We start from the raw sequence: 14,497 nt of genomic DNA, 5'->3' as shown, positions 1-14,497 counted from the left end.
GGATGGGTGAGAGAGTTTTTTAAATGCAGAAACCTTGGAAATAGCACAGGATATTAAGACACTGTGGGTCAAAAACCAGATTAAGGGTGGTAGCATTGCACAGAGTATGTGTGTGTTGGAGCAGGGTGAAAGAGAGTCACCAGAGATGGACAGTAGCGTGGCCCCCCCGCAACTCAGAGCCATTCCATGGTCCCCTCTCCATACCCCATAGGTGACACCCACCCCACCACTAGGGCCAAAGGGGTAGGTGGTAATGAGAGGTTTTCCTGAAGAAAAGAAACCTTTGTCTTTGGGATATCGAGCCATGAGACTTGTCTTACCCTTTCCCCAGCATGCTCACTCCCAAGTATGGATCTGGTGTTCCCTCTCTCTGGGGCCTCCCAGGACTCCTCAGCTAGTGAAGAAGCAGATCTGTGAACAATCAAGCTTTATTTTTACAAAAATGAACATTGTAGCATGTCTCAACAGCTGGACTGAGGTTGGGCTGGCTTAGAACTCACTCAGAAGTGTGGGGTTCCCTTTGTCCTTTCTTGGTTTCAAAGCGAGACCAGGCCACAGTGCCCCAGGAATGAGTCTTCAGCCCCAAGAGCTTGGTCAAGGGTGAGGTCTGACTGAGGAGGTGAGGGCCAGTGCCAGCCAGGGGTATTGATTGGCACCCTCACCCCTCTTTCCAGGGAAGGGGCAGAAAGAGACCAACTGGGAAGGCTGGGGCACCTCACCTCACTCTAAGCTGTCACAGCTCTAAGAAGGGGTTGACCTTCTTAGGTTGACCTTAAGGTGGGCCTCTCTAAGCCAGATCCTTGCTCTGGCCAACAGGGAAGCAAGGCCTAGCTGGGTTCATCTGCACTCTCCCACGTCCCTTCTCTCCAACTGGTTCCTGGGAGGGACTGTGCCTCTGGGTAACCCCAAATCCCCAGGAGTCAGCAGCCTTTAGCTTACAGTGCCCGAGCACTGTAGTCATAGGTCTAGGAGCACAGGCACGATGAGGGGGTTGGGGGGAGGTATCACTGCACCCTCCAGGCAGGAGAGGTCCCTGAGTAGCTGGCTTCCCTGGCCCAAGGCTGGGGTGGCCCTGACTGTCACGGGTTTTGAAAGTCCAGGACGTGGAGGTTGTAAGACAGTGCAGCATAGAGATGCTTGGTGGTGAAGCGCAGGCAGTACACAGGACTGCTGAGGGGTGTCGATGTCAGCGGGAAGGCCTGCAAGGGAGGGCAGAAGAATGGCAAGAGCATCCCGAATGGGAGCTGGAGGAGCCTGAACCCAGGATTCCCCGGCCCAGTGCAATGAGACAGGGGCCACTGTAGGCTTCCTCCCACCCACTCCAGGTATACCCACTTCCAGATGCAGCCCATAATAACTAGTCCTTGCGTTCTGGAGGCATGAGGTAAGCCGGACGCTTACATGTAGGCAGGCTCTTTGGCGCCGGTCCCACAGTCGTACAACTCCATAGTAGGAAGAACCAGTGGCCAGCAAGTGGTTCCCATCCGTCTGCAAGCAGTACAGAGTGCTGTCGTGGGGCTCCTCCCACTCCATGACACACTTCCTGTCCAGGAAGAGGAGATGCAGGGATGATTCAGGGGTGCCCTCCATCTCCACCCCAGCTTCCCCAGGGGCCTAAAGGGAGCCATCCTGTCTGGGAGAGAAGCTGAATCACCAAATCCTTTAAAAGCCAGACTTAATGGGGGAAAGCCTCCTTGATAAAGGTCTCTTTCTCACCAAGCCCCAGGCCCCAGGGCATATTATGCCCTCATTTGTGCTTCACATTTCAGCTACATGTCACAGGACTTATGAGGCAGAGAGGTAAGAAAGGCTGAGACAGAATGCTGAGGGTCAGCACCCTGACGGATCCCAAGGCTCTTGTTAGGGTCTGATGGCTATGGTCTTCCGGGACACAGGACTAGGGCTGCCAAGCTGGGGAGTCTAAGCTTGAGCTGACCTTGCTGGCTGCTCCTTACCAGCCTCTGACATGGAATCTCTGTGCCCTCTCCCATGGGCCCACTAGGACTGGAGGGAGGGCTGGGACTGGTGCAGGGTTCCCACCACCTGTCCTCTGCCAGTGCTCTCACCGGACACTGGTACGAAGGTCCCAGTAGCGAACGTAGGTGTCGTAGCCACAGGACAGGAGTGTGAAAGGGGACTCATACATGACGTCCAGCACCCCAGCCCCTGGGGGAAAGTCACTGCCCAAGTGGGTCATCAGCTGCCCACTGCGGAGAGAGGAGAGGCAGAGGATGAGAGGCTGTCCCACCTTGGTCCACACACATTCTTTTAACGTTCAGATGGCATCAGTCCCGAGGGAAATGCAGCTCTCATTCCTGAGCTAGAATTAGACTCCCTCAGGAGTAGAGCTGAAGGAGGAGATGCCCCAGACTCCCACCCCTCTCTCTCCAGTCCTGGTCCCTGCCCCTCCCCCAGCTAAAGGCCTCAATCAGCTGCCAACAGCCCCTCCATCACACCTGCATGCTGGCTGCCCGCTGCCCAGCCACTCCTCCTCCGGAGGATGAATGGGCCTTGCTGAAGGGGTTGCCCCCCTCCCACACACACACTTGGTTACTTTATACTCCTTGATCCTGCAGGTCATGCAGTTCTGAGCTGCCTGAGTCCAATGCCTTAATTCCCGCCTGTAATCTGGGGCTCAAACCTCATTGGGGATAAAGACCACACAAAGGGAGAAGGGGAGTCCCAGGAGATGTTAAAACAAGTAAACACCTTTGTGTCTGGGGAGAGAAATCGCTGAGAAAGCAGCTTAGTGGGCTGGTCCCTGGTGTTCCTGGCCCGGCTGGCCCTCGGCCCGGGGCTAGCACGCCTCTGTGATCACAGCCCCCAGCCCGCTGGGCTCCAGCTTGCTCCCTCCATCCTCGCCCCTCCTGGTGGCCGAGAGCAGATTACTGAGAAGAACAATTTCTTTGTGACTGTGTAATTCCCTCCGTGACCGCGGCAGTGGGCAGACCCCAGCCCCAATGCCAGACCCCTAGCAACCACGTAGGGGGGCCTCCTGGCCCTAGCAACTACCCCTCAACATCAAGTGCACCCGCTAATCCCTATGGCTAGGGACGAGTAGAAGCAGTGAGTTTCTGCAGAATAACTGGTGTGAATGAAGAAGAGGGGCACCCTCCAGGCCCCATCCCTCAGCTTCACCCAAGAGATGCTGGGCTCTCCTCCATGGCAGACAAGAGAAACGAGGCCATGGACACTTCACAGGGTCACCCAGGTAAGAGGCCCCTGGCATGGGGTGGGGAGGACTTCATGGTCTCACTAGCCCAGCTTTGGCCCAAGCAGTGTTCACCTAAGGGCTTGAGGCAGACAAGGCTGCCAGCCACATGTGTGAATGTGGACCTCAGCTCCAGTCCTTCCACCTCACACAGACTCTGACCCTCAGCCTCCCTCCTCCCTAACCAAGTGGAGCTGCCATCTTCCCTGAAGGCTGAAGGAATAGAGGAGACAGCTGTGGGTTCCTTTCTGCCCACTCTGTCTTTCCCCTAGAGCCCTGGGCTGTGAGGTGACCCCCAGCAAGAAGCACTGTTGCTGTCCAGTGGGGGTTAGGCCCTAAGTCAGCACCCCTGCCCCCATCCTCCTTCCCAGGGAGATGCTCTTCCTATCAGGGGTAGAAGATTTTAAGCCTCTATATATTGGGGGATCCTGAGAGGTATCAAGCAGAAAGCCTTCTCCTTGGGTAAGCATCTCCTAGAGATCATGGACCTCGGGTCTCAGGAAGGCCTGCCTTCCCAGATGGGCCACCAGCCGTGATTGACCCCACCTCCACCCTGGGGAAGGCCAGAGCCCCGAGAGGAGCCAGTCTCTCTCTCCCTTATGGGTACACATGCACATTTGTGCACACCGGGTAGGAGCTGTTTTGCTCCACAGTTCTGCCTCCTTCCAGATTTGGGGGCCCTGCCCCCTCCATTAGTGAGGCCTTCAGGAATGACTGAGGAGCTCTCCCCTTTAATCTACAGAAGTAATTTCATGTTTGTCTGTTTGAAATAGAAGATGAAAGGCAGTGGGGGTTGGGGGGGCGTGAAGCCCAGCATGGCTCTACCTGCCCACCCCTGGTCCCAGGGTTCAGAGGGAAGGAGAGTTGGGCACCCACTGGCTGGGCAGGGTCAGCAGTGTAAGGGCCACACCAAGACCAAGTTGCCAACCTGGGTGCCACCACTGGAAAGTGTCATGCCACAGTGTCTGCAATAAGAAACACAGAATCCTACCCTCTCAGGGAGACCCAAGGGCCCGAGTGAGCACCAGGCCCTGGAGGCTGGGACGAGTCTCCAAAGCCCCTCGTCTGTCAGCCTAGCCTGGCCAGGGGCTGAGGAGTTTTTAACACTGGTCTCTGATTCTCTGAAAGGGCCACACACACTTTAAATGGGCCAATAAAAAGATACAATTTCTTTTGCCTCTGGGCCCAGGACCCTCGAGGCTCTGTTGTGCAGTGCCTGTGAGGTTAAGTTCAGAGCATAAACTGACACACCAGGCTCTGGGAAATGGCCCGTCTCTTCAAATAGCGGCCCAGCGGTGCCATAGGAGCCCTGCTGGGGCTTTGATTTGGGAAAACAAACAGAAATGGCACCGTGGGCCCTTCGTGGCCCCCACCCCAGGACCAATTTAACTAGAAAACTCGAGCTCAACCTCTCTGGTGGAGGGAGTGAGATCGGCTGACAATAGTCCCAAAGTTTGGGGGGAAGGGGGACAAAACAAGTTGTCTCCTCAGTCCCTCCTCCCGGGCTGCTTTTCTTACTGCAAGTGTGTTCTTGTAAAAACGATTAGATTGCAATTTGTATAACGTGGTGACCCCCAAATTCAGACATTTCACCCCTTTTCTCTGGAAAGAATGTTAAGAATGCTTCTCGGCCTCTCACTGTGTGGGGCGGGAGGCGGGTGCAGAGCCTTGGCTGTCGCACAACTTGTGTGGGAACAGCGCTGCCGCTCAGAGCCCCAGGCCAAGACAGGAGCAAGGGCCGGGTCTGTCACTATAGAGGGCCAGACAAAAAGTCCATTCCCTTCCAACTCCTGTGCACAAAGCCCAGGCCTCCAGGAGCCGCTGAGGCTGGGGGGCCGAGCCTGACTCCAGCAATTCTCTCTCAACCCAGGGAAAGATAAAGACAGATGGGGCCGCCCCTGTGAGCCTGATGAATGCAACTCAGGCTGAGAGAGCAGCCTAAAGGAGACCTGTTCCTGCAGCCTGGCTGTGTGTAGCCTCCCTTTGGGAGCCCCCAGAGTACCTGGGCAGAAAAAGCAAGCAGAGTGCGGCCTCATCCCAGGGACCCTTGAGGAGGGGATCAGGTGAGGGAATCAGGTCTGCCTGGCCCAACCCACCCTGCTGCCCAGGCACAGGCTATTCCACTGATGCGGGAGGGAAGAGGAAGTTTAGAGAGGAACTTCCTGACAGGGAGGAGGAAATTTAAATAAGGCACTGGCTAACTGGAGGTAGGTGCTGGCCCTGAAGACCCAGCTGTCCCATCTGGGAGAGGCCCTGAGTGCCAGGCTAGAGTCAGGCACAGAAAAGTAGTCCCCGGCAAGCCCCCCTTTCCCCCGCCAACCCCCCAGCCTGGGCCCTGCAGAACCTGGAAGCCTGGTGCCCTGCTTCACTCCCTCTCTCCTTCCCCTGAGTCCTCCCCTCCAAGCCTCCAAACGTCTCCCCTGCCTGAGCTCACAAGCCACAGTTCATAGAAAGTCTTCCTGTGCTAAAGTGCCCTGAGATATGATACCCCTGGCTCCCACCTGCCAGCTCACATCCACAAATGCCCATGGCCGCCACACCATTGTACAGCCAGTTTCCATACTGGGTTCCTGATGATGTTCCCTGGAGATCCTTTGAGTGCTCATTCCTGCATCTGTTTGGGTGTGAGGACACCCTATCTGGCCCTCTTTGGGGTCACACAAAGTGCAACAGTGGCTTTTCTAGAGGGGGAAAGAAGGGTGACAAACAGTTCACCTTCCTACATCTTCTCTGCTCCCAGGGGACCGATGGCCTGAAGGTATAAGCTAGGCCCAATATTGGTCGCTAAGAGAATGGGATGTTTTTTCTACCTTCCTTCTTTCTACCCCCTCCTTCCCTCTCTTCCTTTCTTTGATCAACGGCCATTTATTGAGCACCTTCTGTATACAAGGCATTGTGCATAACAGAAACTGCAGGGAGATGTGAGGTGTGACTTTGAAGGAGACATTGCCCCTGTCCTCAAGAAGTGTTCAACCCAGTGAGGGAGAGAAGTCTGTCATGTATCCAACTAATAATAGAAGGGGTGACTCAGTGGGTATCAGGAGAGATGAAAGAAAATTTTATAAGAGGACAGGTAAGAGAACATTTCTGGCTGTGAGTATTAAGTGATTCTTCAGTGAGTGACAGGAGGTGGCAGGCAATGACAGGAGAGGGGGGATGGCCCAGGTGAAGGACCAGCAACAACAAAGGTGCAGAGCTAGAGCACCTGGTTTGGCTGGAGGCTTGGGTATGTGAGGGGAACAAGCTGGCGGGATCTGGTTCCAGACCGTGGTGGGCCTTCAGGTGTACACTACTCAGCTGGCGTGAACTCCACAAGTGGCAGACAGCCATGAGGCTTTTAAGCAGGGAGAGGTTGTCCTAGTCCAGCCCTGTGGTGGGGAGGGCAAGAGACTCAAGGAGGCAGATAGGTCTTAGATGTAACCACAGAGTGGTGGAGACAGGACGAGCCCATGGAAGCTTCGCCTGCCCCAGCCCCATAAGGTGAGCAGGAAGGACCTTCCCAAGCACACAGCCTCTCACATGCGTGTGTGTGTGTGTGTGTGTGTGTGCGCGCGCGCACACAGCCCCCCAGCGCCTGCCCGCGCACACGTGTTCAGACACAATGGCTCAAAGGCCAGGCAGCCCGGCAGCCCACTTTGTACTGCTAACAAGAGGACCATAATTACAGGAAGGGGCAGCCGGGCAGATAAAAGGATACAAAATTTCAACATCTGTTGCCATAAAGGGATAAGGAGAAGTGAAACGCAAAGTATCAGTTTGGTGTCAGCAGGCAGAGAGCCAATTTCAAAGAGTTCAAGGGGACAGAGGGGACAAGAAAGAAAAAGGAAAGAGGTGGGGAGAAAGAAAGAAAAAGAAAGAAATTACAGGGTTCCTTAAAGAGGTAAAGAAAAAAGAAAATGAAAAAAGCTGTCAGTAATACTTTCAAAGGAGAAGGCAGGTACTTTTAAAGAGGGGCAATTCCCGTAATCACCCTGACTGAGGGCCAGGCCCCCTGCCTGGGGTGGAGGCAGAGGGCCAGGGGCAGAGACAAAGCTACACCTGAGCAGGATGGGCACTAATGGTGCCCTCCAAGCGGCCGAGCCTGCCTTCAGGACACTGGTTCCTCCTGCAGATGGTTAGAAAGAGCTGCAGCCAGGCGCCTCTTACCATTCCAAATGCCACTGGATGCCCTGATATGCATCTCCTGTGTTCAATCCAGGGTCCCAAGATAAGTTCCTCACCTGCAGGGAAGCTATACCAAGCCACATGGTGGTTGAACAAGGTGGCCCTATGAGTGCTCTAAGGGTCACCAACTCCAGCCACAGGGGTCAGGATCAGGGAGGGCTTTGTGATGTAGGTGCTATTTATGCTGAAGAGTGAGTAGGGTTTCAGTAGGCAGAGAGGGGGTATTTCAGGTGCGAGTCAGCTGGAGCAAAGGCTCAGAGGGGAAAAAATACAGGATGGCTGTCAGAATGTGTGAGAAGTCTATCTTCCCCTGCCTTCATGGAGAAGGAGGAGACTTAGGGGCTGGAGCGTAGAAATGGAGGGGTGATGGGAGCCAGGAATGACCTGGCTTGAAGAGGAAGGGGCGATCGGGTATGTGTGCAGGAGCCATGCATATGATCACACATACAGGGCAGTGTAGTGCCTAGCTGAGGACTTGAGCCCTCAATGCCCTAGGAATAGCCAGGTCACCAAAGCCCACTCCTATCTGACAGTCCCCAGGCTGGTTTAGGAATGTGGCTGGGCCCACTGTGACACCTCCAGGTCTGGGATTACAGGCCTCTCCATCCTGATGCCCACCTGCCCCTTGTCACCAGGGCACCTGTTGTGCCTTGCTGTCAGGGCACCAATGCTAGATCCAGCTCAAATGCCCCTTGGCAAAAAAGGTAAAACCCACAGCAAGAGTAAGCCCATGGAGAGGGTGTGTGATGTCAGGCCACTCAGACCCTTTGGCCTTCAGGCAACCAGGAGGTATGTCCCACACAGACAACACCTTCCCTGGGGCCTAGTTGAGAGCCCTGCTCACATGCAGACAGAGAAGACAGATGGGCCTTGATTCCTCCAGACCCCAGGTTCAGGAACAGGATGGCTCTGGCACAGTTCCTCAGGATCTGATGAGACCACAGGGCCTAGCTAAGGATACTTCAGTGGGTGGCTGTCGGCACAGTCTGTCAAGATGGGAGCCCTTAGGACTGGGCCTGAAGACCTTCTGCCCTCAGAAGCAAGAACACTCTGGCACCTCGAGCTTGGATGAAGTACCCCATCTTTCTCTCTGCCTGGTTTAGACAGGTTAGAAATTCCTGTCTTTGGGCCCAGCCCACAGTCCCCAGCTCCAGGAGAAAGAAGAAAGGGAAAAAGGAGGAAGGGTGAGGGGGGCAACAAAGCTCCTTGCCATCTAGGCAGTGGCTGTGTGCCCATGACTGCGTTCTGACCCATGTGCTTCAGCCAGCACCTCCCCTTCCCTAGCCCATAGGCAGAAAAGAGTGTCGGGGTCTTGATAGAACAAAGGGCTGAAGGCGCCATGGTGACCTTGAAAGACGTCCTCAGGCATTGTGAGAAGTAGCCTAGGCTGTCTAAGGATGGCAAAGGGACAACAAAGGGATGAGGGAGTGCTGGTGCCCAGGAGGGCACCTATAACCCAGGAGGTGTGTCCCAGCCCCCACCATCATCCTGAGGGCAGCCCCTGGAGGGGTGATGCTCAGAGCAAAACTGCCCCTCCAGTATTCCTCCCCCCAAGACAGAGCACACACATAAAAGAGAGAACCCTGGCGCTCCTCAGGTTTCAGCGGTGACAGGTTAAAAGCAAAGAATCCACCCAGCACTGCACACCGCCCGCCACCAAGTCCTGCCGGCGATGTTGCTCCACCTTCCAGATTGGCTTGTCAGTCAGGCTTTGGCATTATTGAAAGATCAAACTCTGTCCTGCCTGTTCATTACCTTAATCCTATTTTCTACATGGCTTTATTATCTGCTTGGGCTTCTCTGGGAAAGACAGCTACAGACAGTTGTCCTGTCTACCCGTTTCCTCCCACCAAAAGCGGATGTCCCCGCCAGGGCATCTTTCCCTCAATCCCTGCACCACTCAGTCCTCCAAGCTTCCCTCAGGACAGGAGAGATGGTTAAACAAGGCCTGGCTCCTCTCAGTGGTGAGGAGGCGAATCCAGGGGCTAGAAAGAAGGCAATGCCAAGGGATGCCCAGCACAGCCCTGCCACAGGCTGGCCAGGGGGGGCAGTAGCTGTTTCTTGTCTGGCTCCAATGAGAACCAAGGCCCTAGCTGTCTTGTGTCCATTCTCCTTTTGGTTCTTTCTAGGTTCTAGACTCAGTGTTTGGGGTTTCATAAGAGAATGCCATTCGAGGAGTTGGTCCCTTAGAACTCCATCCTGACCATAAATCTGTGCCCACCAGGGCAACCACAGGTAGAAGAGGCCACTCAAAGGTTACTCAACCTTCGAGACAAAGCTGGGCCACAGTGGTGCACCCGGCCCTCCCCCGCAGGCTTGTCTGCCATCCTCGACCCAGGCCAGTGATGATGCCAAGCACAAGGTCCAGCTACATGACTAAATAAAGCTGACTTTCAGCAGAAGTTCCCATCTTTGTGACCTGCAGCCTTACTATCAAGAGCTTTCTCTGTGCCATGAAGTCAGCAGGTTCTCTTCCCCTGCTACTGGTCACAAGGCCACAGCTATTTTGGAGGATTAAAAGGCTAAGCCTCCACAAACTCCAAGGTACTAACATGGAAGACAGCTGTGGGGAGGAGGAAGAGAGGAAGGAGACAGCTTACAGTGGTTGAATGCCCTCAAGGTGACAGGCACTGTGTGGATACTTTTTCAAAATATTTTTTTTCATACTAGTTCTCTTAGGTAGGGATAATTAAATTCCATTCACAAATGTGGAAACTGAGGCCCAGAGAGGTCCCCCCCAGATCACAGAGCTAATAAGCGGCAGAGTCAGATCTAGAGCCCAGGTCTGTCTAACCACACGGTCTGTGCTCCCTCTGTAGCTCCTCACAGCCTCCAAGTCACACACTAGAGGAGGGGCTCCTTCTGCCCCAGTCCCATTGAGAAGGAAGAAGTTGCTGATGGCAGGAGTTTGGCAGAGTGAGCCATGGGAACAACTTTCACGTACTGCAGGAGCTCCAACATTCCAGGGGCTAAAGAACAAAGGAGCCCTTGGAAGTTTTAGTTGTGCTGGCAACTGTGATGTGAAGATCAGCTACATTAACAAAAGCAGAAGATCTAGAATAAGGGAGGTGAAAGCACCTGCCCCTCATCAGCCCACACCCAGTGTGTTCAGTACTCAGTTATGAACGCCCCATTTCAAGAGGGATAAACCCAGATAAATTAGAGAAACTTCCAGGTGAGAACAGTCCTGAAACCGGTGTGAGACCAACACTGTAAGTCATCCATCCAATTATTCCTCTCTTTCTTTCTTGCTGACCAAAACTGGATTCTGTGCCCACCCCACCTCTCCCCCACTGCCAGTGAGCATATGGGGAAAACTGGGCTCTTCCCCAGGCCTGGAAGGTGAATCTTGACTAGTCATTCATTTCCCTTGTCAGAGTTTGGTTTAGGGTGAGTACTGGAGAACACTTTTGGCTCACTGAATATGAGAAGTCTGCTTGGGAGCTCCTATGAAAGGCTTCCCCATCTTAAAAACAGACCCCAGGCAGGGACACGTCCTCACTCTTCCTTCTTCCCTTTGGATGTTGCCTTTATGAGTTGGTAGAGCTTGTGTAAACAAGCCTGAGGACACGGGCAAAAGCCATCTTGACTGGGGTGCAAAGCAGAAAGCTACGGAGCAGATGGACCCTTGTGGTCTCATTGAGCTACTGAACCCCTCAATCCTGGAACCAGCCAGTCGTCCAATTTCTGGACTCCTTGTCATTTAACACAATAATAATCCCTTTATTGTTTGAACCACTTTGAATTAGATCTTCATTACTTATAGCCAGAAGCACCCTAACTGATCTACTATGCTTATAAGCAATAGTTGAAGGGTCTCAGACTTTTGGTCTGGAAAAGAGAAGACTCTGGAGGAGCAGAACCAAGTTTTCAGATATTTGAAGTCCTTTCCTTCTTGTCCAGGATCACAGCTCCAGGAAGCAGCTCAACTCTCAATGAAGGGTAGGCATTCTAGCTCTCCGAGCTATCCAAAGATGTGATGTGGTTGGGGAAGTTGCCAGTTTCCTATCCCTGTGGTTGGATGACCATCAAGACAATGTTGTAGAGGAAACCATATTTAATTAAAACATTCCATGTGTTATAAAAAAAAATCTTTTAGAAAGATTGACAATACAGTGGATTTTTCAGGAAAAAAGATACGGCTAATACTTTCCAGGGGAGATGGAAAGAAAAGACAAGCTGGAGCAACTGAGGCAGGAGACAGACAAGAAGAGCATATCCTCACCACTCCTGTAAATTATGGCATTGAAAACCAGAATGTTGGGGCCTAGGGCCAGGTGAAGCGTTCTTAGACTTGATGCCAAAAGCACAATCGATAAAAGAAAAAGTCCATAATTTGGACTTCATCGAAATTTAAAGCTTTTGCTCTGTAGAAGACCCTCTTAAGAGGATAAAAAGACAAGCTATAGACTTAGAGAAGATATTTGCCAACCACATATCTGACAAAAGATTACCATCTGGAATATACAAAGAACTCTCAAAACTCAACAGTGAAAAAGCAAACAATCCAATAAGAAAATGGGAAAAATACATAAGCAGATATTTCACCAAAGAGAATATACAGAAGGCAAATAAGCACATGAAAATATGTTTAACATTGTTAGCTCCTGGGGAAATTCAAATTAAAACCATGATGAGATACCACACCTATTAGAATAGCTAAAATAAAAAATAGCAACAATCCCAAATGCTGTTGAGGATGCGAAGAAAGTAGATCTCTGATTCATTGGGGTCAGAATATAAAATGATAAAGACACTCAAATAGTTTGGCAGATAGAAAAATGAAAACTAAACGTACACTTACCAAATGACCTGGCAATCGTACTCCTGGACATTTATCCCAGAGATATGAAAACTTATGTCCACACAAAAGCCTATACACAAATGTTCATAACAGCTTTATTTGCAATAGTCAAAAAGTTGAAAACAACTCAAATATCCTTCAATGGGTGAATGCTGTTCAATGGGGAAAGAAACTTTGGTATGTCCGTACCAGGGAATGCTACTGGCAATAAAAAAGAAAGCACTATTGATACATGCAACAACTTTTATGGGTCTCAAGGGAATTATGCTGAATTAGAGGGAAAAAAAGAAAATCTCAAAAGGTTACATGCTGTATTATTTAATTTATATAATACTTTCAAAATGACAAAATTATAGACAAGGAAGACACATGTGGTTGCCAGGGGTTAGGGACAAGAAGGAAGGGAAGTGGAGGGGAGGATGGGTGCGACAATAAAAGGGTACAAGAGGGATCTTTGTGCTAGTGGAACAAACAGTTCTGTATCTTGATTGTGGTAGTAGCTACATGACTACACATGGGATAAAATTGCAATGAACTATACACACTCACATACACACAAGTGCAATCTGAATAAAGGTCTATGGATTGTACCAATGTAATATGTTACACAGGTACCTTCCTGTCCTATTTTTATAACTTCTATGAATCTATAATTATTTCAAAATAAAAAGTTTAAAAACACAACAGAATGGCAGATAATCAGATGGGAATGTGTTTAGCCTGCCAACGAGGAGAACTATGAGTAAAATCTGGATGTATTTTTACTGTTCTGTATAATTCTTTATATGGATCTGTAGGCCACTTTCAAAATTTCTTTATTTTAGAAAAATTATCTGTGAAGATAGATGGGGTTTTATGTAGCCACATAGGCACTCCTCAGAGAAAGAGTATCATAAATCCAAATTGTCGTTATCGTAAATTACACAGGAAATTATTTACCTATTATAAATTACTTCCATTTTCTCAAGCTAACCCAAACGATTCCGTGTGAGAAGACCCACAGTGGAGGCTGTCAGTGGGCTGCAGGCCGGGGGTCCCAGCCTCCTCCTGGCCCAGTCGGTGGCCAACTGAAGCAGGGGCCAGCTCAGCCAGCTCTTTGCTTTACGACCCTGGCTGCTCCAGCACCCCCCCCCCCCCCCCAAGAAGCCATGGTGGGCTCAGGAATCTCTTACCTGTTGAGGTCCCAGATTCTTAGGGGTGAGAAGTGCCCACAACAAGCCGTCCCTGTCACGAAAGAGCTGCCAAACAAAAGGAGAGCAGAGTCAGGTCTGGCTTGTCAGAACTTGTGGGAAATGGCTACAAAATTGGAAGTACCGTGTTCATTCTCCAGGGGATCGTGGGGTTAAGCCAGGATGAAGGAAGCAGCCGAGACAGCCATCAGAGGAGTTGTGGGAAGACAACTGGAAGCACGGTGAGGGCTGTGACCTCCCACGGCTGCTTGGCCAGAGGACCCATGGGTTTAACAACGACTGAGCTTGCTACTTGCTACTCAGACCGTTGTGTGGTCTCTGCCCCCCATAATAATGGATCTCCAGATGCACAACTCTGAGGCCAAGGGACAGCAAGCCTGTTGGGCTTCAGTTCTATGAAGGATAAGTTCACAATGCCATGGCACAGAAAAGGTCTCCTGGGAATCCACGGTTCAGAAGTGAGGGTGGCTGGGGGGCATTATGGAAGGTTTTAAGAGCTGGGGGAATCTGGGAATATGGTAAAAGCACAGAGCAGGTATAAAGGCACCCAACTGAGGAAAGGGAAACTGAAAGGTGAGTAACAACCTGAAAAGGTGAAATGGGTCATAATGCTAGTAGATGAGGTGAGAGAGCAGGGAATGTGAGGGGCCAGGCAGCCAGGGCTGCTTCAGAGTAGAAGGGGAGTCAGGCAGAGTTTAGAGGACAATGACAGATACTACCAAGAGGCAGGTGAGAAGGAACACTGTGACCATATTTCCCAGAGTGTCTCTTAAACCCCTAAAAAGTTCAACATATACAATCTGCAGAGTTTCATTTTAAGTGGAGGCACAAGCCCAGTGAGAAGGTTCCGTGCAATGAGCCAGGTTGGCCGTAGTGCTAGGACTAGAACTTGAACCTATACGCCAGACCACTCCTTTGTTAGAGGATTTGGCAGGTGGCAGTGGGAAGCCTGCAGGAACCCTAGGCTTGAAAACCTAAACAGTGAACAAGAGAGTTGAAAGCAGTTGTGTCACTCAGGAGTCCTGGGGCAGGGAAGGGCCATGTCCCTACATGTCTGGCATGGGGGGGAGGGGGACTGGACATACTAATGACATGTTAGCAACGTGGGGGCAGCAGCCCATCCGCCCT

General features: G+C 51.6%; 1 protein-coding gene across 5 annotated transcripts in view; it reads right to left on the bottom strand.

The window, feature by feature from the left end:
- Positions 1 to 410: 410 nt before the first annotated feature.
- FBXW4 (F-box and WD repeat domain containing 4) overlaps positions 411 to 14,497 on the bottom strand; it is a 78,272-nt gene continuing 64,185 nt past the window's right edge. For 2 of the 5 annotated variants that reach the window (XR_011494273.1, XM_044752260.2), the window contains 5 exons: positions 13,352 to 13,417; positions 2,710 to 2,867; positions 2,067 to 2,207; positions 1,402 to 1,543; positions 411 to 1,199 (listed from right to left, as the gene is read on the bottom strand). Coding sequence is in view for 4 of the 5 variants with exons in the window: in XM_044752260.2 (XP_044608195.2) it covers positions 1,080 to 1,199; positions 1,402 to 1,543; positions 2,067 to 2,207; positions 2,710 to 2,867; positions 13,352 to 13,417 (627 nt within the window). In the remaining variant the exon portion in view is untranslated. Of the gene's footprint in view, positions 1,200 to 1,401; positions 1,544 to 2,066; positions 2,208 to 2,709; positions 2,868 to 11,081; positions 11,387 to 12,179; positions 12,250 to 13,351; positions 13,418 to 14,497 lie in introns of those variants that run through there. The other 3 variants (XM_044752266.2, XM_014837648.3, XM_044752272.2) reach the window with 3 other exon arrangements.

Source organism: Equus asinus, chromosome 2 (assembly GCF_041296235.1).
Source record: "Equus asinus isolate D_3611 breed Donkey chromosome 2, EquAss-T2T_v2, whole genome shotgun sequence".
NCBI lineage: Eukaryota > Metazoa > Chordata > Mammalia > Perissodactyla > Equidae > Equus > Equus asinus.
Note: the sequence above shows the minus strand (reverse complement) of the source record. Positions and strands in the feature narration are given on the sequence as shown.